The sequence below is a fragment of the Schistocerca piceifrons genome, chromosome 2 (assembly GCF_021461385.2).
Source record: "Schistocerca piceifrons isolate TAMUIC-IGC-003096 chromosome 2, iqSchPice1.1, whole genome shotgun sequence".
NCBI lineage: Eukaryota > Metazoa > Arthropoda > Insecta > Orthoptera > Acrididae > Schistocerca > Schistocerca piceifrons.
In genome coordinates, this window is record NC_060139.1 from 715,587,820 (window position 1) to 715,613,929 (window position 26,110).

Here is a 26,110-nt window from a genome sequence, read left to right on the forward strand (position 1 = left end):
GAAGACCTAGAACGACGAGGACACCTGCAATGGACGAGGCAATTCTTCGTGCAGTTGACGATAACCCTAATGTCAGCGTCAGAGAAGTTGCTGCTGTACAAGGTAACGTTGAGAGTGCTACGGGAGAACCAATTGTTTCCCTACCATGTACAGCGTGTGCAGGCACTATCAGCAGCTGATTGGCCTCCACGGGTACACTTCTGCGAATGGTTCATCCAACAATGTGTCAATCCTCATTTCAGTGAAAATGTTCTCTATACGGATGAGGCTTCATTCCAGCGTGATCAAATTGTAAATTTTCACAATCAACATGTGTGGGCTGACGAGAATCCGTACGAAATTGTGCAATCACGTCATCAACACAGATTTTCTGTGAGCGTTTGGGCAGGCATTGTTGGTGATGTCTTGATTGGGCCCCATGTTCTTCCACCTACGCTCAATGGAGCACGTTATCATGCTTTCATACAGGATACTCTAACTGTGCTGCTAGAACATGTGCCTTTACAAGTACGACACAACATGTGGTTCATGCACGATGGAGCTCCTGCACATTTCAGTCGAAGTGTTCGTACGCTTCTCAACAACAGATTCGGTGACCGATGGATTGGCAGAGGTGGACCAATTCCATGGCCTCCACGCTCTCCTGACCTCAACCCTCTTGACTTTCATTTACGGGGGCATTTGAAAGCTCTTGTCTACGCAACCCCGGTACCAAATGTAGAGACTCTTCGTGCTCGTATTGTGGACGGCTGTGATACAATACGCCATTCTCCAGGGCTGCTTCAGCGCATCAGGGATTCCATGCGACGGAGGGTGGATGCATGTATCCTCGCTAACGGAGGACATTTTGAACATTTCCTGTAACAAAGTACGCTGGTACGTTCTGTTGCTGCGTGTTTCCATTCCATGATTAATGTAATTTGAAGAGAAGTAATAAAATGAGCTCTAACATGGAAAGTAAGCGTTTTCGGACACATGTCCACATAACATATTTTCTTTGTGTGTGAGGAATGTTTCCTGAAAGTTTGGCCGTACCTTTTTGTAACACCCTGTATATCTCACATCTATCGATTTCCGTCCCATTGGAATAATTCCTTGGTGCCACGTCGTTTTGTTTGTCTCTCAGTGTTGCCCAATACACGACCTCATGTAAAAGAACTACAAAAACTTTAGAAAGTGGTGGAGACTGCTTACGGAGGTCTTCCGTGCGCATTCCTTCGTGTGGGTCTAAAATCAGTCACTAAACTGACGTACCGACCAAAAAACGACATGTGCTCGAAGCTCTCAGGGAGCAGAGAAGGGATCGAGCACTGTCCTGCCTCTGAGACGCGAGTAATTGTCCATCTGGAAGAGGCCAGCGCCGTCAAGCATGAAGGAATGCAGGTGGTGCGCAGTTGTGTTCTTCGCAGCTGTCAAGGTAAATCCGATTACGCTATATGTTCCATGGAAGCCAAGGTCAATGTACCCCGTGGCATAATACTATCCCCACCGTCCTGCTTCCGCGGTGCTGTGCATGTTCCGAACAGCTGGTTTCCTGGATTATGATGTATCCAGACAAGACCATCGACCTGCTGAAACAAGAATCGAGATTCATCCGACCTGCGACACGCTTCCATTGATCAACGGTACAATCTCGATGATCCCGCGTCTACTGAAATTTTAATTGACGATGTTGTTGAGTCAACGTGGGACACGCAGGGATCCTCTGCTGCGGTCCCCGTGATTAAAAATGTGTGATCAGTGTTCTGCTCCGAAAACCCTTATTCCTACACCAAAAATGTTCCATATTTTCAGATCTGCCACAGATAGTCGCCCATCCTGCTCTACAGAGACGGTAAGTCTGCGTCCTACACTTTTTGTGATAAGACGCTTTTCCACGGTCTTTCACTACAGGCGATTACTTTCACTGTTCCCAAGACTCTCTTTCCTAAGCGCCGGGCCATAATAATCTGCCTTATGTCGATGTCGCTATCAGTGGCTTTACATACATGCCGCTCATGTTGTACAACAGTACCTAATTCGTCTCCGCTTAGGAAAGTTCCGATGTGAAAGGGATGGCGACAGCGAGCGAAATAGGTAGGCTGTACCGAGACTTGACGCCTGGAACACCCCCCCCCCCCTCCCCCTCCAATCTCGTCCCACGTAACCAACCGGAGGAGCTGTCCACCACAGGCAGTGACGTCTTTCCCAAAGGCAAGCTACTAGCCCACCCGTTGGATCATCGACAAAGGAGTCTGTAGATGAAATCGACACTTACCCTCAAGGTCGAAACCTTGCGACAGCATGGCGCAACTACTAGGGTAGTAACCTAGAAGATTTCATTAATATACACCCATCAACAAAGGTTTTACATCATTCCTTTAATTCTAAATTCATGGCACAAATAATAAGAATATGGCTGTGAGGCCTGCATGTATAGCCACTTACAATGTATCCATACGACAAAAATATGTGGAACTGCAAAATCGTCTGTTTCCAATGGGGAAGTTTCACAACACTCCCGAGCAACATCAATACGTGGTGTAAAGTTTCCTTGCGCGGATACAGGCTTCAGTTTGTCTAGGCGAACGACCGATGGGAACATCAGGTCAGCCCTATTCCGAACTGTCCCAACCTTCAGTGACGATTGTGCGTAAGTCACGCAGTATACATGGTAGTTATCAGCGTCCAAAAACAACTCGCCTCAGTCTACCCCACACATTTTCCATTGGGTTCATGTTCCAGAAACAGGCAGGCTAGCCGCGCGGAGTGGTCGCGCGGTTAGACGCGCCATGTCACGAATTGCCCGGCCCCTCCCGGCGGAGGGTCGAGTACTCCCTCGAGCAAGGGTGTGTGTGTGCTGTCCTTAGCATAAGCTAGTTTAAGTAGTGTGTAAGTCTAGGGACCGATGATCACCGCAGTTCGGTCCCTTCGGAATTCACACACACCGGCAGGCAACTCCATTTTGGTGATCTTAGTTAGCATGCTGAAAGAACGAAATCACCAGAACAGCACGATAGCACGCAGGTTTTCATTCAACAAGATGAAATTGCCACCAATGTGTTGGCAATACTGTTCCAGTACTGGCTGCAGAATCTCGTCCGTGTAGCATAAAGCAGTGGGACCCACTCTCAACAACTATGAGAATTGCACGGTGGTCCCATGCAAAACCATCGCTGAAATTCACTCCACCACTATCGTGTTGCGCATGTGGGACACAGTGTTGAGGGCGTTGGATATTATTGGTTTTTTATTCGTGTTTTTGGCCTCCGTAGTCTATATTAACAGGTTGTCTCCAAACTCGTTGTCCGCGATAATCAGGATACAAAGAAATCCTAGATTCGTCCGCAACCAACACCTGACGCCAATCCTGAAGCGTCCATACTGCACTGATTTCTTGCCCATCTGTCCCGAAGCCCATGGAATTGTGATGTGTGACCTAGTGGTCGCCATGTTCATATCACGCAATCGTCTCCTGACAGTCTGATGTGATACATGCCGTCATTTTGCTTCTTCGAAAGCCGAATTCAGTCCCGGGTACTCGGCCCACGGATGCTTTGACTCGAAAGTAATAGATATCGACCGTCCTGTGGACCTGTCGGACATGAACAGCCTGTGCGATGTGAGTCCTCAACATTACCTGTCAGCTGGAGTCGATTCCATATTGGCACCACATCATTTTAACGCCTGTGGACACGTCGAGTAGTTTTCCTGGTTGACAAGCCCTCTGTCCATAACATGATGATGCGGACTCAATCATTGGTCGCGGTTGTCCTTCAGGCATGACGAATGTTCACTCTACTGTTTCACAGACGTTTCTGTATTGCATACAAAAAACTTCCTGTTACAATAACGTGTGAACTCTATTAAAAGAAGAAACAAAAAACTTCAGATTTCTGGTTATTTAACACTGTTTCTGTTGACTAAATCTCACACTGCAGACTGTAAATAACTCACTTAGTCTGGATCAAAAAGACTCTTTGAAAATGAAAGTTAACTATAAATGTCATGCAAATTTTGTTTATACAGCATTTGAATTGAAGATTCTTGGAGTACAGCGATTTCGACAGTGATTCCGCCAGTGAATAAATAAGCTTATTCACTGGAAAGGAGGGATTAATGGGCTACCACCCAAGTTTTACTTAGTCTTACGTACATTTCACATGCGAGCAAAGTATGACAAAGTGTACCAAACGTAAAATGTCCAGCGAGCACATTCAACCATGCAAAATTATATGTTGTTTGGTAAATTAATTTCAAAACATTATATTGATCATGGCAAATAAAGGAATAATAATCATCATTTAATCATAAGGTGCTGACGTGAGACTGTAAGATAAGAAACATTTAACTCTTTTAGCAGTAATCTTTCCTTATAATATACTGAGAAACTCCGTAGGGCAAAATATGACGCGGAATTAAAAACCAAAACAGTTATTAGATTACTAACTTCACACATGGATACAGCCGCTCTCCGCAGAAATAAAAAAAATTCTTCTAAATCGCAGCAGTCGACTGTTTTTGTGTGGTAGCTGCCATGTGCAAAAGACACTTTGCCTGGTAGTGTTACTTAGTCACCTTCATGCATGGTAGGTCGCAAGCGCCGGAAATTCCTGACCCACTTTGTATAGGGTGTCAAGTCCTCTGACGTCTTTCTACTTGAACGCGCCATTATCACTCAACCTACGGTCAGTAGCCTTCATATCGGTCACCTTCATAGTTTATCAAGTGTAAAAACGACCGAAACGAGACAGTAGACTATCTGGCGCTATTTTTCACAGCTGAGGCTCGGCAGCGGACATCGGTTTACCCTGTAAGCAAACGACACTGCTTGGCAGCACCGACCACCCAGTTGCCTAACGCCGAAATCGTAGGCAAAGTCACTCCTGTAAGTTGCTTAGCGTGCGATGTGTGTATTAGCCAGGCATTAAGCCCATCTGAGTTGTAAAGTCCATCACCCGGGGCTGATATATTCTCTCTTAAGCGAAGCGACAAACGCCGAAACTCAGAGCAGAGAGCAAGAAGAGCAATATCTAAGAGAAGGCGCATATACCATTGAGACGCTGGATTTTTGATTTTACTTGTAGAACATATCACGGAATCTTATATATGCTTTTCTTACACAGGATATAATCATATTTTTTACTAATCAAAGATCACATTGTTCCATGTTGAGAAAGGTAATGACCTAATAGTGAATTTTATAAGAACTGATTCTGTATTTAACTAAGTTAATTTCCGTTCAGATTTATGAGTTTATCCTTAGATCGCTTGTATTTAGAGCACTTTTAGCAGGTCTTATTTCATTGCTATCAGACAAGGAATTATTGTGCATCCGACGTATGCTTATTTATTTATTTATTTACACGTCAAGTTTCTTAGAAAAAAGTTGAGAAGCAAATCTCCACGGTCATGAAACGTGTCAGTACATGAAATTACAACATAATAGTAATAACAGATAAAAACTAAATGTTTAAGAACCCGAAAAAAGTCAGTCCATAAGTTTAAGTAAGCGCAATCAATAATACAATAAGAATCAGCTTAATTTTTAAAGGAACTCCTCGACAGAAGGAGTGATCCATGTGGAAACTCTTTAGTTTAGATTTGAAAGCGGTTGGATTACTGCAAAGATTTTTGAATTCGAGCGGTAGCTTGTTGAAAATGGATGCAGCAGTATACTGCACACCTTTCTGCACAAGAGTTAAGGAAGTCCGATCCAAATGCAGGTTTGATCGCTGCCGAGTATTCTTGGGAATAAGCTAATATTGTTAACAAGAAATGACAGTAAGAAATGTATATATTTAAAGGCCAATGTCGAAATACCCGGACTCGTGAAGAGGGGTCGACAAGAGGTTCGTAAACTTACAACCCCTACTGCCCGAACGTCAAAATATAATACCATACGACATAAGCGAATGAAAATAAGCAAAGTAAACTAATTTTCATGTCGAACGATCACTCACTAGAGATACCGTATACTGTATTACTATCCTTCATACAGATGTAATAATGCCATTCGTGACATTTTTCAGGAGGCAAAGATGTTCTTCCAAAATTCAGATGAATGTAAATTCATGGTATATATTCAGCACATGTTCCTTTGTTTCTTCTTGACTACAGGAATAATTGAAAAATGGTGTGGGTTGAGTACAGGAGTAAGTTCCAAAATTTAAAATGGTAAGTGGAGGTGAAAATGTTTCCAAATATGTCTCTGCTGAAATTGTTCAGAGAAGTAATGCTATATGAACAATACTGAGATCATCTATGTCGGTTTAAATTAAAACCTTGAAGTGGAAAATGGCTACTGAGAATGGTCAGTCACAATTTCAGAATGTAACACAGTAGGACAGGAAGGCAAGAATTTTAACCAGGAGAATCCTATAGATTAAATACGCTTAGAATCCTAATAAAATTCAGAAATGTATCATATGTGGATGACATATTTAACCATATGGAAACTACATTTCATAACTGTTCTGTGTGAAAACAAATATTTGTAGAACATATCTACTATGACTGTATAAGATAAGAGCCTAATAACAATAGAATGTTCACATTGACAAAAAAAATCATGTAGTAATTTTGTACGACGCTCTTCGATATTCAATACCGTGAATCTTGTAAAATATTTGATATATATAATATTGGCGTTGATGTTTATCTGTACGAAGTTTTCATGACATTTATGACATGGCACAAGTCTGTTCTTCTTTGTACGCGGCATGTGCCTGACGGTAAGCGATTTAAGCCTCTAAGCGCATGTGTAAAAAATTAACAAAGTTAAATGCGGGTGGTTGCGGCGAACAATCTATTCTTTTTCTAATATCGTAACTACTTCACTAGGAACGGGGGAGTAGTTTGTTGTGTATATAAGTAGTGATAGAAATGTCGTGGCCCATTACATCTTAATCCAGAAAATACGAACTTTCTTCTGAATGTAGAAAGCCAGCCTAGAAACATTTCCTAATCGAATGATAACAGTAGTATGAATAAGGACGTATGCAGCAATGTTGTGTAGAAGAGCTATGTATCGGCCTCGTTTAGCATTGTCACTGGTAAGATGTATGCGAATTACAGCGGCAAACGCTAGGAATACGTAATACAGGTAGGCCAACACCATCCATGTGTGTTACCTAGAGATTTCTCTTATTCCGTTATGTCACACTTCAGGATATCAATACACCAATGTTACATATGTGCTAAGCGGTGACTACAACATTGTTAAATATTTCATGTAAAGAACTTAACGAAACAATACCAAGTTATACCCGATTCCGGAAAAATAAAGTACTGGTATGACTGGTACATCCAAAAATCCGGTTGGATAATTATAGTTTTTTTAGTGGTGGGAGTGACAAGACAGCCTGTAAAATTACTAAATGCCTTCACCGAAAACTGCCTAGAAGAGGTAGATCGAAACCCCACTGATCACAGAAATGTATTAGACCTAATGGTGACAGAAAGACCTACCCTCTTGAGGATTCCGCTCTTGTGGCAGTTCTACCGACAACGAATAACGATGTAGGAAGGGAAACTAAAACAAGTAGAAACACATTCAGCGAACTAGACAATGAAGCATTAGTGTCATATCTCAATGACAAACACGAAACTTTTACCTCAGGATAGGGAGCATGCAGGGGAACTGCGTCTCAAACTGAAAAAAAAAAAAAAAAAAAAAAAAAAAAGTTCCCAGTAGAACAGTTCATAATGGGAAAGACCCTCCCCCCCTCCCCTTGTATACAGTCACTGTAAATAAACTTATAAGGAAACGGAGACTACTGCAAAATAGATGTAAAACAAAGCGTAGGAATATAGGTAGAGAGGTGCTTCTAAGATGCCTTCAGTGACTACCGTAGTAGAATACTGTCAAAAGATCTTTCACAACATCCAAAGAAATTCTGACCGTATGTAAAGGCTCTTAGTGGCATTGAAGTTAGTGCCCAGTCACTCACGGACGAGACATGGGCGCTGATACCCAGGCAGTTGAGCGCCCTACAAACCAAATATCATCATCATCACGGACGAGACAGGAACAGATATTGAGAGTAGCAAAACAAACTCAGAAATATCGAATCTGAGAACGATTTAGCTCCTCATTTAACTAAAATATACCATAGCTCCCCCACCCCCCTCCTACCAAAAAAAAGAACTCTTCCCAGTGGTTGGAAGAAAGCACTGGTCGCACCAGTCTACCATGAATTCCGAAAACGTTGCTCACTTGAAACCCAAAGCCGTAATTTTCTAACGTGACATACTGGATGCTAATTGTCGATGCAGTCAAGAAGATGTAATATTACTTGACTGCTGAAACGCATTGGAATCAGTACCAAATGTAAGGTTATTATCTAACCTACAGTCGTATGTGGTATCAAGCGAAATTTGTGAGTGGACTGAACATTTCCCAGTGGGGAGGACGCAGCATGTTATCATGGAAGGCGAGTAAGTGACAGAACAGGTGTACCATAGGTAAGTATATTCGGTCCCTTACTGTTCGTGTTGTATATTAATGACTTTCTATACAATATTAACTGTAACCTCAGAATTTTCACAGATGATACAGTAAGTCAGAAGGAAGTACATCCTGAACGAAGCTGTACAAATATTCAGTAAGACATTGATAAAATTTCAAAGTGGTGCAGTGATTGTCAACTTGCTTTAAATGTTCAGAAATGTAAAACTGTGCACTTCACAAAACCAAAGCCCGCAGTATCCTATTGCTACAGTATCAACGAGTCACAGTAGACTCGGTGAAAATCATACGAATACTGGGTCTAATACTTTGCGGGGACATGAAATGGAACTATCATATAGAATCAGTTGTTGATAAAACAGGTAGCAAATTCGGTTTGTAGAATACCCGGGAAATGCAATCAGTCTACAAAGGGGATTGCTTACAAAGCACTCGTACGATCCATGTAAGTATGACGATCAAACGAGTGGGTCCCGCGCCATATAGGACTATCAAGAGATACCGAACGCGCACAGAGAAGGGCGGCACGAATGGTCGCAGGTTTATTTGAAGTGATGGAGAGTGTCATGGAGATGTTGAAAGGACTGAACTGGCAGACACTTAAAGGTAGACGTAAACTACCCCAAGGAAGGCTACTTTCAAAGTTTCAGGAATAGGCTTTCAATACTACTCTAGGAATATATTAGATCCCCCTACATATCGCCCCCGTAGGGTTCGTAAGGACAAGACTAGACTGATAGCAGGACAAACAGACGCATACAAACAGTCATCCTTTCATCCTTCCCGAGCTCCATACTTGGAACGGGAAAAAACTGTCTGGGTTGTAATTATAAAATGATTCAAAAATATTATTCTGTATGTAAGATTATTCGATGGCTCATTTCAAGAGATATTTTATGTGAGTAAAATGCTGTCAAGATTCAGGAGAGTTTGTTATTGAAACAAGAGGAAGTGAGTTGCCTTATAGGGAGGAGGATACGTGTTTATGCAGACACGCTGTGTGGACGTTTGGATTTGATTTTGATAACGGATTTGAGAGTGGACATCAATTACTGGTTCCACAGAGACCCTTTGGTCGTACTTCGGTAGGTGAAGCCGTCGAAGGAGCTGTGGAATACTAATTTCTTACGGAGAATTATTATGCAAATGGAGGTGACTACTGTATTAAACCGGAACATTATTGAAAGACTGTCCTCGTGGACTTAAGCTGTGGGGGAACTGAAAGTTTAACAAGTGAAAATCGCTGATGAGAAGTGTGAACTGTGTTAATTAGATGCTGAGGTATACCTAACTGTGATTTGTTTTTCAGGGCTGCATTAAGGACAGAATAAGATTTTAGGCGTAATACGTTGTGTGCACAGCACAGTGAAGTTTAAGCAGACAGAAGCTGACTAACTGTACCGGCCATTCCTGCACTTTACGTGTTGCGTGTATGGACTAAACTGTGAACACGGTAATAAAATAAACTTTCAACGGGCGCTGGCTGTGTTAACTGTATATTGCCCTAACTGAGCACCAAACAGCTGTTCTAGTACTAGTTGGAACTGCTGAGGCTTTCAGCATGTCGCGAACTATCGGCCGGTGGACTCTCACTGCAGAACTTCAAAACCCTAAGATTTAACGTGATATTAACCTTAGCAAGTACGTTATTGCCAAGATGTTCATTTTGTCCTGGTGTAGCGGACGTCACAGATTTTACTGCAGCACCAGTGAGGATACGTCATCCCCAAAAGGCGGTACAGATATTCACGTCCTCGTATGACAATATTTATTTAAAAGCATAAAATTTACAGCTACCAGCACTAATGTACAATCAGAAATAAATCTAGTAAAAGGTAGATAGTTATCACTCTCAAGAAAACTCATTGTTATATAAGCAAAATAAAAAGAGAGAAAGGAAAAACTCATAATTAATAGACTATAATATAAACAGTCAGCTTTTGAGACGAGTGAAGTATCTGATTGACAGTTTGGTAACAGCATTCGACAAACCACTGAAACTTAACTGCATTGTAATATCATGTATTACTTCATACAGATAGCCCGAGCAGAACAGTAAATAATTTACGTTTGTCAACTAGTTTTGGAGGGTCGGATATTAAATGATTAACAGAATCATTTCTTGGAGTCGTCTGTTATCACAGGTCATTAATCATAAAAGCAAGCATCACAATTGATTTCACAACGGAGGACTCTGTACAGTCTACTTACTTATCTGACATAATTTGTCAAATACTTGTTTGCTTATTCTGCCTACACATGCATTACAGAGAGTTATTCACATCAGTACAATCTTGATATGTCTGGACTTTAAAAACGTGCTACCTTGTTTGAATATGTTACTATGAAGTATGATTGAGACAGAGCATATGACTAATGTGTGTGCGTTCTATGCTTACATTTGACAGTATGTGAATCCAGTATTTGTGTACGATATGTAGCGAAGGACAAAGATACGTCTGGCAGTCGCCAATATACTGTTCCGTTATCCAAGTACAGGGTAGTTGTCGTAATAAACTAGATAGTACAGCAAGTACGTTTCGAAACAGGATAAAATACCAGTGCATTAGCGTTCTCTACAATTTCAATACTAATCTTTTTCGAGGATAAGTTGCTTCTTTTTCGTACAGTTTCACAATTTCTGACCAAACACATGACAAACCAGCGGTTCGTTTTGCAAGTTTTCCTATTTCTTCCATTAACAGAACTTTACAGAGTTTCTAAACTGCCAAAACGACCAAGAAATGGTGGATGAGTTGCATGTATGCATCTGTTTGTCATCTTATTCACATCCATAATAAGAGTTACGTCGTTGTTCCAACTGAAACAGCTCTAGATGGATACCTGTGGCCATTTCAACTGACGAGCATCAGCTACGACAGTCCTTTCTCCCCGTAAGGATTACCTGCAGCATTTCCTACATTTCTAAACAACTTTCTGATGATGTGAGCATCCTGTGAACAATGGCGACGATCATATTATGCTTCCACGATGAATACCCTACTCCTTCCCATGTCTCCCAGTTAGGGAAGACTTGCTGAGTTGTGTTTCGACAAGAAACAGTGCTCAGTAGTGCAGGACAGTATTAAAGGCTTTCTGGAAGGCAAGGTTCACAGTATCAACTTGGATCCAGTTATCAGCAATCATTTGAATTTCTAAAGGAAGAAGAACGAACTAATCACAAGTTCTGTGTTAAGAAGGCTACATGATTCTTGCGAACGGGCAGTTCAGCATTCAGAGAAGTTGTTATACGTGAGAACAAAGCACGTTCCTACAAACTGACATGCTATGGTTATGTTTAACTGTATCTGTTCTGCCACAGCTTTGAAAAACTGTTTTGAAGTGTGCATTTCCACTGATAGAGAATACTCTATTATCCAATACATCTACAACAAACTGTGGGATGAATAAGGATCAATTCTATCACAAAGTTCCTGTTAAAGCTATGAGTTACCCAATCCTGCGCGATTTTAGTTGCTTTACGACTTACCAAACTTCACTGTGTCACGCCTCTAATCCTATAGGCAAGAATTATTAGTAATTAGCACCTTCATTAGTTCAAGATCGTTGAGGGTTACCGCAAACAACCACAAATATTTTCAAAAGCTTATTTTATTTTATTACAAGTACTGCTAAAAGTATTTTTAGGTGGTTATGGTCAGACTCAGTCTTCAGTAGAATGATAAGGAATTCAATATTGTTCAGGAACGTATGTCGCAGTGCACTGTTGTATCATTCGACTCTCCTCGTACACGTAGATCGGTTTTTGGCGTGACTGCAAGGTGTAGTGGCGCCATACCTTGGAAAACTCTTCGCTGAGGTGCTCTCCGGCTGCGAAGTCCACCTCTATGTTGGTGTACTCGAGTGCTAGAGCCTCGAGCGCCATCTTGACAGCCGTCGACGGGGGGACTGTCACTGACCGAGTACAGCTTCAGGCCAGCCATCTCGGACACAGTACGGACGACACGTCACCTGCAAACAGGACTGGCGTCACGAAAACGTCAAAAACTTACAGCACGTCCAAAGCGCCCAGTGAATATTCTGTGCTCTAATTAATTACTAAGTTACAGAAAGAATCATTTGCTCGAACGTGGAGTGTACCCGATCACGGATTTTGTGTTGAAGGAGCGTCAAAATGAATGCAGGGATTAGTGACACAGAGTTGTTGTATGATATTAACATCCAAAACCAGTAAAAACATACGAAAAATAGGTCTATTTAAAGAAACAAATAAAGATTCTCTTGACACCCTCCTAAGAGAGAGTCTCCAGTCCTTACAGTCTGATTATGCAAGAGTAGACCACATAAGATTTAAATTCAAAGAAATAGTTTCGACGACAATGGAGAGACATTTACCAAATTAATAAGAGATGGTCCTGATCCCCTATTTTACGCAAAAATGGTCAGAACAGTGTTGCAGAAAATAACGAAAAAACATGCCAAATTTAGAAGAATGCAAGGCCCCAAGACCGACGCAGTTTTACAGAAACACGAAATTTCGCGCTAGCTTCAATACGAAATGCTTTTAGTAGTTCCCACAATGAAACTCTGTCTCGAAATCTGGCAGAAAATCCCATGAGATTGTGGTCGTATGTAAAATACACCAGCGCAAGACGTGATAGTACCTTCACTGTACGATAACAGTGGTGGTGTTACTGATGACAGTGCCACTAATGCAGAGTTCTCTGAAATTCCTTCACCAAAAAAGTAAATATTCCAGAATTCTCATCGAGAAGAACAGCAAACGTGAGTTACTTAAAAGCAAATATCCTCGATGTAGCGAATCAGCTTAAATCACTTAATAAAGGCAAGGTCTCCAGTCTAGATTGTATACCAGTCAGGTTCCTTTCAGAGTATGCTGATACGACAGCTCCACCCTTAGCAGTCATATACACTGTGGGGAAAATAAAAGAGCCCTTATGACTGGATACGATTGGACTTGAATGTATACATACAACCACACCCCGTAAGACGCACACGTGTACGCCCGCCACGTGATCGACGCCGGTTCAGAGCGATATAAGGGCTCTGTCAGTGTGAGTTTGCTTTGTGGGGCGCTCAGCTACGATGTCATAAGCGCATGTGTATGCATGTGAGTGGAGCAGTGCAAAGAGGACTGTGATACTCACAGTGGAGTAGTGAGTGTTCGTTGTGGAAAGTTACGTGACAGCAAAGTCGTGGAAACAGTGTGCTCAGTTGTTTGCTGAGAAGTTTAATGGTGCCACAGGGCCAGTAAAGAGTACCATGCAACGCTTAGTCCGAAAATTGCGTCAGACAGGATCTGTTTTGAACAAGTCAAAAAACATTCCGAAACGTGCCCACGCACCTCAAAATGTGGCTGCAGCTCAGCAGAAAATGTTTCAGTCTTACCAAATCATCCCGACGCCTGTCGCAAGGAACCGGCATATCACGTCGATCACGCGGACGAATTTTCCACTTGGATCTGCACATGCATACCTTCCTAGTGTCAGTTGTTCACATATTAGAACCAACAGATGCTTCCCAGCGTCTCCAGTTTTGTGCGTAGCTGTTCACTGAGATAACAATGAATGGCTTGGAGATGAATATGTTCTTCATGTCTGATGAAGCCTGGTTTCATCTGAGTGGTTATGTCAACCCAAGGAATCACAGGTCAAGGGTAGCGGCGAATCCTCCTAACCTCTACGAAACACCGTTGCATGCTCAGAAGGTTGGGGTTTGGTGAGCAGTGTCTGCACGCCGCATTATTGGTCCCATCTTCCTTCATCAGACGCTGACTTCAGCGCTTTATATCACCAAAGTTTTGGAACCATTTGTGGCAGCGTTAATGGAGCTGTGGATTGCTGTGCTATAAAGGTCATGTCCAGAAGAGGATGGGCGCCAGGTTGAGGAAGCTGAAACAAAGTTTGAGAAACAAGAAACTTTCTGATGGTAAAACCATAAGAGGCAGGCTGACAGACAAAATGATTGATGAACTACAGCATTATTATGGGATGGCCATTAGGTATAATACTGAGGATTTGTTGAAAATGAAATAGGCAGTATGGCGTACCTTCTTCCACAGACTGTTAACTGATGAAAAATCGGTACACCATTTTTGCCCTCCTGGACCTGATACATGGTGCAATTACCATATATGCCTAATACTCAAACAGTTCATACATCCATAAACAGTCCATCACAGCAGCGGTCATGGATATCATAAAACCTATTTACAGAGGCCTGAAACATCTGAATTACTGAAGAAGTGTCTGCATCGTCAGACTCAAAATCCTATTGAGTCGTTCAATAATCTTATATGGACTCACTTACCAAAAAATGTTTTTGTTGGAATGAAGACACTGAAGTGGGGGCGGGGGGGGGGGGGGTCAATAATGCTGTTATTGCTTTTAATGATGGCAATATTCGTAGGGTGAAAGTGCTACAGCATATTGCAATTAATCCTGCAGCAAACTGCATCAGACAACTCGAACGGATGGACAAGGTTCGCATCGATAAAGCAGAGTATGCAGCACAGTTGGCCACTAAGGAGTTCAGAAAGAAGAAAAGAAGAAAAAAATTAGAAAAAGATCAAGGTGATGATATACAGTATGGTTCAGGGTGCTTCTGAGTTACTAAAAATAACAAATTAAGCATATATTGAGTTACAGTCTTCTGAAACTTTAGAAGCCGTTCCTGAAAATTTAAATTTTCTGTTGCATTTTTTCCTAAATCTCAGAAACCACTTCGAGTAGCGTATTCAAATTTTCAGGGAGTAATAAAATACATATCCTGAGTCTACTGAACAAAAGAAGAACATAATGTTATGTATAATTAAAATTATTTAAGATAACGTACAAAAAAGTACACAAAATATTTACCGTGTAATTAAAAAATTGTATTTCCGAAACCAGTGGCTGAAATGCAATTATTGTTGTTCAGTAGACTCAGAACATACAGTTTAAAGTCCTGTAAAAGTTTTATGTCACTATAGTGGTTCCTGAAATACAGGGAAGCCAAGCCACTCAATTTAATGTTGTCGGAATAGGGCGTTCCAACTCCCCTTAAGCAAGCATCGATCCAATAACCCACAGGCGAGGAAACTATCCAGAAGATTCAAAGAACGAGGAAGGAACAGGGGCTTTAAATCTTTTATTCGCATGCGCGAGAAGAATTTATGTAAAAGCTGCGAAACGTAATTACTATAGTGACGAGATTACAGTGATCTTGGGGGTCCATAACCATTGTCATATGGTATCTGTGCAAAACAGAGTCCTCTTGTCGTAGGATCTGCGCTGATTTTCCTTAAATCGACGGTGTATAAACCAACCTATACTCCTCGAGATAATCGAATCGCTTCACAACTGCAATCTGTTTGATGATACATGTATACAAGCATGTCTCTCATTAAAAAAGAGAATAATAAGTTTGTGGAAGCCATTTGGAAATGAAAGGCGGAAGAGGCTCCACGTAATTAATTAATTAATTAAAGCACTGTACCGTGAATGAAACTGCCGATCTTTTTGCTAATGTAGCAGTGATCTCACGTAAAGAAAGTTATGTATTTGTTCCTGATGAGTATAGCATATGTCAGGAAAATACGAGAAGAATATTCGTAAAGAATGGGACGAAGAGTGGCAAATGTCTCAGATAACTAGAGTAAATCATTACAAACAAATAAAACCGGCAATACCAGCCAGGCCGTGGGACGGTTGTAGCTCACTCATTACAGCCTTGCACAGCACCTAACATCCACAAGTGTTGTACCACACCTATTTTGTGGCTGTGGCGACACAGGGGAAAAGAATCACATAGTTCTTGGATGCACTAACCAGTGAGACCTGATATAAAATGTTATGATTGAGTGCTAGGAGAGAGTATCAGTTATCGACATTACTGCCTACAATTTTATCACTCACCAACTGTAGAAAACATAAAGAAGTCTATTCCCTCCTAGCCGAATGGCAAAACAAATGCATATCCCAATAAATGTAAATCAAAGAACCTGGCGCGGTTCACGCATGTTGTTTGTATTTATTTTATTTTTATTTTTAAATCAGGAGTATGTGCATGTTCTTTTTCTCAGTTTGTTGGTAATTCATAATTAATATATCTAAACCAAAGATAACTAGATAATTTTGCATCGTTATATCAGTTTATTTTGTTATGCGCACCGTTTGCATGTACATCTGTTTTTTCCATGTGGGCGGGTGTGTCAGGTGTTTTCAAAGGCCAATAAAAACAAAAATAAAAACAGCAATATCAAAATATGCAAGAAGAAGTTTTAGACCGAGAATATCCAAAGCTATGTTCTAGTCCAGAGGAGAAACGCCGTACCCTCCTTTCCAACCACCGCTCATTACTTTCAAAATGAATTTCTCGAAGGTGCTCTTTAGGTATTGGGAATTGCCGAAAATCCGATGGAGCTAATTCGGGACTGAATGGAGAATGACCGATGAATGTGAATCAGAGGTGTCAGATTGCTGCAAATATCGCAGCACTCGCCTGTGGTCTGTCGTTGTCATCCGGCAGGAGAGGGTACTCAGTGTACAGATGAACTCTTCAAAGTCGATACTCGGTTACAGCACGCTGTTACTCTCGCATAGACATAATTAAGTTACACACCAGCAAGTTACACGATAAAATTCGGAGCCCTCTTGTGGCAGAGGGCTATAAATAAGTACTCATGAAGAATAACGATGTGGAATATTAAAAACGTTGGTTTCATTTTAAAAACCTTATGAGTTTTTACATAAATAATACTAAGGTATTACTTTCCACCTCTTCGTAAGTTAGAGAAAGCGATCATAGCGTACAATCATGATTTGTGCTATAAATCACCAAAAGGGGATGAAATCTCTTACATATAAGAACAATCACAAGTAAAGTTGCATGCTAAAAATTGCTACTGTCCAGAAAGCCAAGAGCTGTTAATTAAATGGGCGCTCACAACTTGCGAAAGTCTTCGGTACCCAGCTCTTGGACACACTGTTAATTTCTTACATGCAGTTAACATGTCAGTTGTTTTCTAATGATTAATGTTACATTAAGCATATTCAGTACCGAGTACTAACATCAAATATACCTGATGTCGACAAGGAGGAACTATTGAAGCATTCTATGTGCATAATTGATTGGAATCTGGGACTTCTATTGTCAAACGTGACAGAATTGTTTTCTTCGTAGGTAATCTACTCGCCATAGCATGTCCTTGAACTAAGTAATCTATATCTGAGAAATTTTAGAATTTTTTAAAGTGTCACTGTAAGACGTATATAATAGTTTAGTTAGACAAATATTACATATTACTTTTTCTTACCTTTTCACATTAAACTTGTACAATGGCAAGTTTTTATCCTTTCAGATATATAGTCCGTGTTATATAATAGGAGCTATTCGGTGATTAGTTCTTGATTGTTTCCTTCTATACTCATGCCACTAGTAGGTTAACGAATCCTTTATTATTATAGAATATTGCACAATAGCTCGGATGAAAAATAACACTGAGACGCACTTACTTGGGTAGAAATAGAGCGCAAAGAAAAAAAAGTTGTCTCGAATAACTTTCTATGCGTACAAGAAGGAAAAGAAAATACAAACTTTGTTAGTTAAGACACACCGAAAATATATGTCAGTGAAGGAAACCTACGATTCGCAGAATTTAAAAAGAAAGCCAGTATCCTTAGTAGTTTAGACATAAAATCAATAGGACGTAAAGACAAGCAAATATATCATGGGAGAAATGTGAAGTAACACAAAAAGGAAGAACTGTGAAAATAAACGGATAACGTTTGCTGAAAAGTGTATGGGAAAGCCTTACGGAAGAACTGAACGACCGGAAGTCAATGTGACAACTCTTCAGAGGAGCAGTGTGTATGCTGTGCCCAGCCATCTTTTCTATTCTGAACTCACAAATTTTCGTTGTTAGCGGAATATGTTGAAATACTATGTCAGAGATCTCTTCTTACCTCAAAGTAATGTCAGAGGCACGTGTCGTGTAGACGACTACTATGAGGGCTCGTACGATTGTGGTGACGAGAGCGAGAGAGAACAGAGGGTGAAATCTGGTCTCGGTATGACCCAAACAGCGCCAAGGGCATCGCTGCGGCTATCGTCTCCCATCTGAAGGAAAAATAACGTTCTCACCACATGACGCATAGGAGAGATCGTAGATGTCTACCATTGGTCTGTAGTTCTCTGATCAGGAACAGTATATCACTACCTCTCGTTTAGGAGCACTGTAGTGAGAAATTGTACAGAACACGAACACTGACTATGAAGTACAGATCGTTGTGGTTACTTGCTGTATATTTAGACACTGATAGAAGATAAGAAAAAATTACAATTATGTTGCACTTATACTGATCACATTGAATATGCTATATCTGTCAATATGTGCCAATCTATTCTTGTTACAGAGTGGTTTATATTTCGACTTGGCCCTTATCGTAGCATTTGAAGTTATTTGCTGAATAATGAGACTCGTAAGTAGCTCACAAGACATCCGTTCGACCGAATTTTGAGTACTGCCCGTTGGTCTGCGACTCTTAACACGGATTATTAAAATGGAAAGTAGCGAAGATCGGATGAATTCCGTTATGGGACTGACCACGAAATTGCAGCTGCTTTTAGTTCTAGCCTCAGATTAGTTATAACTTTAGTGGCTATTGCTACGACGAAACAAAGTATACATTCGTCCACGATCGGCTGCCTTTGTATTGCATTCGCTTGTCTGTTAACTTAAGTCTGAATATAGGCGTTGCTCTAATAAATATACACAGTTTAAATTGCGTGCCAAATTCTTTCCGATCGGTGGACAACAGTTACTAGAGAATGCCGTGATGGTTCCTTTAAAAGGGCTTCTTCAGTGTCAAACCGAGATTGTGCTCCTTCTCTAATGACCTCGTTATTGACCTCTTCCCTCCTTTTCTTTAAGTAAATTACGCAAATTGTGCATAATTTAAGATCAGCGAAACGCACCAGATTAACCAACAACTCTACGAGTAATTTAAAAGATAGAGAAATAGTGAGTAGTTGCTGATGTTTATATGTCAAAGAGAAATCGTACCGGTCGGTTGGTCCAAATATTGGTTGAGTAAAAGAGTGTAGATCAAAGCCTCCGACCTTCGACTGGCCATCGGAAGCAAGATCTGAACATTTCAGCGAGCATCACACAGTGAGTGAATTCTGACACAGGATCTTTAGCCACACCCGTACCTGACATAACAGATGCAACGGTTGCCGCCAACCGACGATTTGAAATAGCATGAATTTGCCGTTTGGGTGTTGGTAAACCAAAATGTTGACGACAATTTTGCGAGGAATGTCATCTTTACCCACGAGGCGTGTTTAGAAGTGGGTGGTGATTCAACGAGTATAACAGTCGGGTTTGGGGCGGTTAGAGTCCTCGCATACCACTTCAGCAACTGATGCACGCACAGTGCTCCATTTTTTGATTCAGGATTTGGGCGGACAGGGATTTGGCCACCACCATACTTAGCGTATGTAGACCCACAGGCAGAATGTGTAGTGTGAGACCTACCAGGAGGTGTAACAACTAACCCGTAAAGATTTCCCTTAGACCAACTCGCAAATTAAAAGCCTATTACGCAGCGTTTGGGGTTTTTAATTTAATTATATGATGTTCTGTTATGCATTTTCTGACTTAATTATCTGATGAATTTCAAATGGTTCAAATGGCTCTAAGCACTATGGAACTTAACATCTGAGGCCATCCGTCCCCTAGACTTAGAGGTACTTGAACCTTACTAACTAACCTAAGGACCCAACTCGCTTAATTTGTTCATGAGACCCAGAAAATATTAGATACAGGATCCCAGGTAGATGCTATTTTCCTTGACTTCCGGAAGGCGTTCGATACAGTTCCACGCTGTCGCCTGATAAACAAAGTAAGAGCCCACGGAATATCAGACCAGCTGTGTGGCTGGATTGAAGATTTTTTAGCAAACAGAACACAGCATGTTGTTCTCAATGGAGAGACATCTACAGACGTTAAAGTAACCTCTGGTGTGCCACAGGGGAGTGTTATGGGACCATTGCTTTTCACAATGTATATAAATGACCTAGTAGATAGTGTCGGAAGTTCCATGCGGCTTTTCGCGGATGATGCTGTACTATACAAAGAAGTTGCAGCATTAGAAAATTGTAGCGAAATGCAGGAAGAACTGCAGCTGATAGGCACTTGGTGCAGGGAGTGGCAACTGACCCTTAACATAGACAAATGTAATGTATTGAGAAAACATAGAAAGAAGGATCCTTTATTGTATGATTATATGATAGCGGAACAAACACTGGTAGCAGTTACTTCTGAAAATATCTGGGAGTATGCGTGTGGAACGATTTGAAGTGGAATGATAATATAAAACTAATTGTTGGTAAGGCGGGTACCAGGTTGAGATTCATTGGAGGAGTCCTTAGAAAATGTAGTCCATCAACAAAGGAGGTGGCTTACAAAACACTCGTTCGGCCTATACTTGAGTATTACTCATCAGTGTGGGATCCGTACCAGATCGGGTTGACGGAGGAAATAGAGAAGATCCAAAGAAGAGCGGCGAGTTTCGTCACAGGGTTATATGGTAAGCGTGACAGCATTACGGAGATATTTAGCAAACTCAAGTGGCAGACTCTGCAAGAGAGGCGCTCTGCATCGCGGTGTAGCTTTCTGTCCAGGTTTCGAGAGGGTGCGTTTCTGGATGAGGTATCGGGTATATTGCTTCCCCCTACTTATACCTCACGAGGAGGTCACGAATGTAAAATTAGAGAGATTCGAGCGTGCACGGAGCCTTTCCGGCAGTCGTTCTTCCCGCGAACCATACACGACTGGAACAGAAAAGGAGGTAATGACAGTGGCACGTAAAGTGCCCTTCGCCACACACCGTTGGGTGGCTTGCGGAGTATAAATGTTGATATAGATGTAGATGTAGACAGCACACACATCCATGCCCTAGACAGGATTCTAACCTGCGACCGTAGCAGCAGCGCGGTTCGGGATCTAAGCGCCTAGAACCGCTCAGCCACAGCGACCGGTCTGATGAATTTACAGAATAAAATCATCCAACAAAATATATTAGCAACACTTTGAAGAACTAAGGTAAAAAACTGCCCATGCAAAAATAAGTACTCAGTTTTAAAAATAACGTTTGTGAGTACCCTGTTTATATGTTTGTATGTTGGCAGCACTTTAGACTGCGTTAATATCATTGACAGCACTGCGCCCTGTGTAAGAGACTCTGTGGATGGTCAGACTCGCAGTGCCAAGTTAGTTGGCAGTGATGGAGGTTGTAAGCACTGTTGGGGCGAGCGGACGGCATGGACGTGTGTCCGTCATGGAGATTTAATATTGGATGGACATGGATTGTTAAATGTGAGTAATGGAATTATTGACGATTATATAATTTTTGTAACTGGATGTCATGGACAATTATATATTTTTTGGAACTGGATGTCACATGATTAACGTAAAATCTGCTAAATACATTGTTTGCTCGGCAACAAAATCTTTCCTTTGCTAACCACGTACCTATTAGTAGTTAGAACCTACAGTAGTTAGAATCTTTTTGTTTAGCTGGCTGTATAACTGCTGTATTTGCTTTAGTTCGTGTCATCAAGACTTTCTGTGAGGTAAGTGACTTATGAAATGTTTGGGTTATTGTTAGGATTTCGTCTAATTCAGGGCCATTCTTTTGCGTTAATTAATAGTCAGATTGCGTTATCCTGGTATATTGTGGGTTACAAATGAATAGAATAAGTTTGGGCTGTATTTTTCAGGGAAAATTCTGTAGGTCAGTGTTCAAAAGCATAGAGACAAGCAAAGTGACAGTACGTTCAGTTTTACACAGCAGTTTCAGAATTAATTATAGAAGTTCCACATCTTGTAATTATAAGCAAAATAATGTTAAGAAAATACAAGATTACAAAAGGAATGTAACGAACAGGCAAATTATTCATTTATTTTGTTCAGTTAAAATGCTTACCCAAAAATTGAACCTCAAAATGAAAGTTCAAATAATGTTATTGTTAATTTACTCGCATCTACGCTTCACAGTAATAAAGCTACTTACAATATTCCATAACTTGGTTTTTTAGACTTTTGTCTCACCTCGATAGAGAAAATATCAAAGCTATCGAGGCAAAGAGGTTGCGGCGCCCAGCAGCACACGATAGGCAGCGCGCCAGGTGTTCAAATGACTTAGAATATAAACAGTGGCCGGAAGACTCAGAGTCTGACTGCGCGCCGAGTGAAGACTTTACACATCATCCACATCGCGCCCTATTGGATCCCGGCTGCCTGCTACTGATTTGGATTTCCAATTGCTGTAAGGATTGTTTTCTGCCTTCCTGATTACGACTTTGCGACGAGTTACGGAATTTCTAGTATAATTATTCCACCGACGTGCTTGTTAAATTTTATTCTTTACAAGGAAGTAATTCAAGTGGGTCGAGGTCCGGGGAAATTGCAAACAAATCCTCCCTGACCGATACCTGGACTGCTGAACATACGGCGACTACAGTGCTACTTGCTGTTGACGAAGTGCTTATCAGTCCTCGGCTTCTCCTGGCTAAAATTGATGTAGATTAGCTCTGATGTTTTGGCATTATGCCTTGTTGTTTACATTATATGCAATATTAACGGCGTTGTTAAAATGCGTGTGAAATCTTATAGGACTTAACTTCAAAATGGCTCTGAGCACTATGCGACTTAACTTCTGCGGTCATCAGTCGCCTAGAACTTAGAATTAATTAAACCTAACTAACCTAAGGACATCGCACACATCCATGCCCGAGGCAGGATTCGAACCTGCGACCGTAGCGGTCACGCGGTTCCAGACTGAAGCGGCTTTAACCGCACGGCCACACCGGCCGGCATAGGACTTAACTGCTAAGGTCATCAGTCCCTAAGCTTACACACTACTTAACCTAAATTATCCTAAGCACAAACACACACACCCATGCCCGAGGGAGGACTCGAACCTCCACCGGGACCAGCCGCACAGTCTATGACTGCAGCGCCTCAGACCGCTCGAGTAATCCCGCGTGACGTTAACGGCGTGCCAGTACCATTTGTTTTTATGTACATGGCGCAAGAAAAGAGAACTCACAGTGAAAGAGAGTCGTCCTGTAATTAAGTTTTTCTTTCTTTAAAAGGAACACTACCAAACAAATTTATCATTATGCATACGGTACATTTGATGCTAACTGCCATTCCTACTCCACTATCAAGAATGATTTACTTCAATTAAAACAGTAGCACTGAAGATGAAGAGCATTGTGGAAGGCCAACTCAAGTCACAGTTCTGGAAGCCGCAGATCTTGCTCCTTACCTGATGATCAGAGGCCAACTGCTACAAAGACAGCAGAGACCCTGGGCATATCACCAGAACGTGTGGGTCGTATTACTCATGGGTTCTTGGACATGAAAAACCTCTCAGCCAAATGGGGTCCCAAATATCCCAATGCAGATCAAAAGCGTGAACGTCTGATTGTTTCACAGTCCATTTAGAACCAATGTCGCCGGGATTTTTGGGGGTTTTTAGATCGTCTCGTCACTACGAATGAAACATGGATATAGAATTATGATCCATAGACCAAGAACAGCCCACGTCCAAAGAAGTTCAAAACACAAAGATCAGCAGAAAAATTGCTCGCATTCGTCTTTTGGGAGGAAGATAGAATCCTAAATATTGACGACATATAACATGGTAAAACCATCACGGTAAAATACTGTTTTGAACTTATCGACAAACTGAAGTAACAACTGGCCACCAAACGGCAGGAAAAGCTGAGAAAATGGTTCTTCATTCTGGACGACAATACCCTCTTCATAAGGCCACCATCACGCAGGGAAAATTTGGAACTCTTCAATTTCAGATACTCAGACATCCACCCAGTTCACCTGAATTAGTCCCCTCAGGCTATTATTTGTTCCCAAATCTCAACAAACATTTGAAAACAAGCTTTCTGAACACTAAGAAGGCCTTTATGGCCGCGGATGAATGCCGCAAATATGTTATGTTTGAGTAATTTTTTTTTTCAAATCCATGCTATCATTTTTTCTTTATAAAACTAAGGACTCATCATTGTCTCCTCGTACTACCTCAGTGAGAACGCCAGCACGCCACAACGCTACGTGCTTCAAACGAAATCTGTTGTAATGATATGTGAAAAGGATACTTTCTGTTTTTCTTATTCGCAGCGGGCGTTGTGATGCATACTTAGTAATCATTCATAATCTATTTCCGACACCTGGTTGCTTAGCGAAATATATTTGTTGTTTGTTACGTCGTAATATCTATTAGTTTGAAGTTTTGAACACTCCATGCTATCTATTGCACAGTGCACGAGAGGTTACTATCTGTTTTCTTTCCTACGCCATTCGCGTACTGAGCGTTTTCGTCATACCTACGCGAGTTATACGTTGGTGGCATCATAACAGCCGCACAGTGTCCCTGGAGTACAGGTCCTCTAAATTTTTCCAACAGGGATTCGCGAGAATTATGTCACCTCCCTTCCAACGCTTCCCCTTTAAGTTTCTCTAGCTTTCCCGTTACACTTTCGAATGGGATAACTCCTACCTGTCACGACCCGAGCATCATGCATCTGAATTCGCTAGATGTCTGTTGCTTTGCCTACTTGATAAGGACACCGAACACTGGAACAGTTTTCTATTCTAGAATCGGTCTTACTTACGATTTGTATGTGTTTTTTTTACAGATGCACCGAATTTTCTCAGAACTCCTCCAAACAATCTTAGTGTAGTTGTGGCTCCATAAACTTTCACGGCGTAGTAATTTTTGATATTCGTGTCGGGTCTCCAGCCGGAACATATCGTCATCTGGACGCAATATTTCGGCGGTCCACCTGCCCGCTATCTTCAGGTGAGTAAGCCGTCGCACTAACTAGCGGGAACTGAAATCAAACACGCCGCGGCGACTCCTTTTAGCAGAATTTCTCTTGCAGATTCTTTGCAGTTAATTACGAAAAATTGGACGGTCCGCAGCTCGAGGTCGTGCAGTAGCGTTCTCGCTTCCCACGCCCGGGTTCCCGGGTTCGATTCCCGGCGGGGTCAGGGATTTTCTCTGCCTCGTGATGACTGGGTGTTGTGTGCTGTCCTTAGGTTAGTTAGGTTTAAGTAGTTCTAAGTTCTAGGGGACTGATGACCATAGATGTTAAGTCCCATAGTGCTCATAGCCATTTGAACCAAAAATTGGACGAATAAACAACTAAGCTTTGTCGCCATGTGTTGACGTCGACGCATTTTTTATTTAATGACAAATACTTTGAACAAACGGACGGAGTGGCTATGGGGAGTACGTAGTCGCCAGTTTGTTTATGAAAGAATTTGAGGACATGACACTGAAGACGGAATTCTTAAAAACAACTTGTTTTTGGAGATACATCGGCGATACATTTTTGGTATGGCCACATGGGAGGGATGCTCTGAATCGTTTCGTAGATCATTTTAACTGTCTGCCTCTCAATATTAAGTTCTCGATGGAAGTTGAAAAGGGTGGAAGACTTCCGTTTTTATATGACTTGGTCTGCTGGAGGGATCATGGAACATTAGGACATAGTGTTTATCGTAAGCCCACGCATACGGACCGATATCTTCAAGCATCAAGTTTTCATCCATCGTACCAAGGCAATAGGGTCCTACGTACATTCGCAAAAAGGTCTTACGCCGCT

General features: G+C 41.4%; 1 protein-coding gene across 1 annotated transcript in view; it reads right to left on the minus strand.

The window, feature by feature from the left end:
* Nucleotides 1-26,110, minus strand: part of LOC124777413 (glutathione S-transferase 1-1) — a 67,727-nt gene that overhangs the window by 29,601 nt on the left and 12,016 nt on the right. Inside the window, 2 exon segments of the mRNA XM_047252810.1 lie at nucleotides 12,249-12,356; nucleotides 12,358-12,421. Of these exon segments, the coding sequence (XP_047108766.1) occupies nucleotides 12,249-12,356; nucleotides 12,358-12,393 (144 nt within the window). The 5' untranslated portion in view covers nucleotides 12,394-12,421.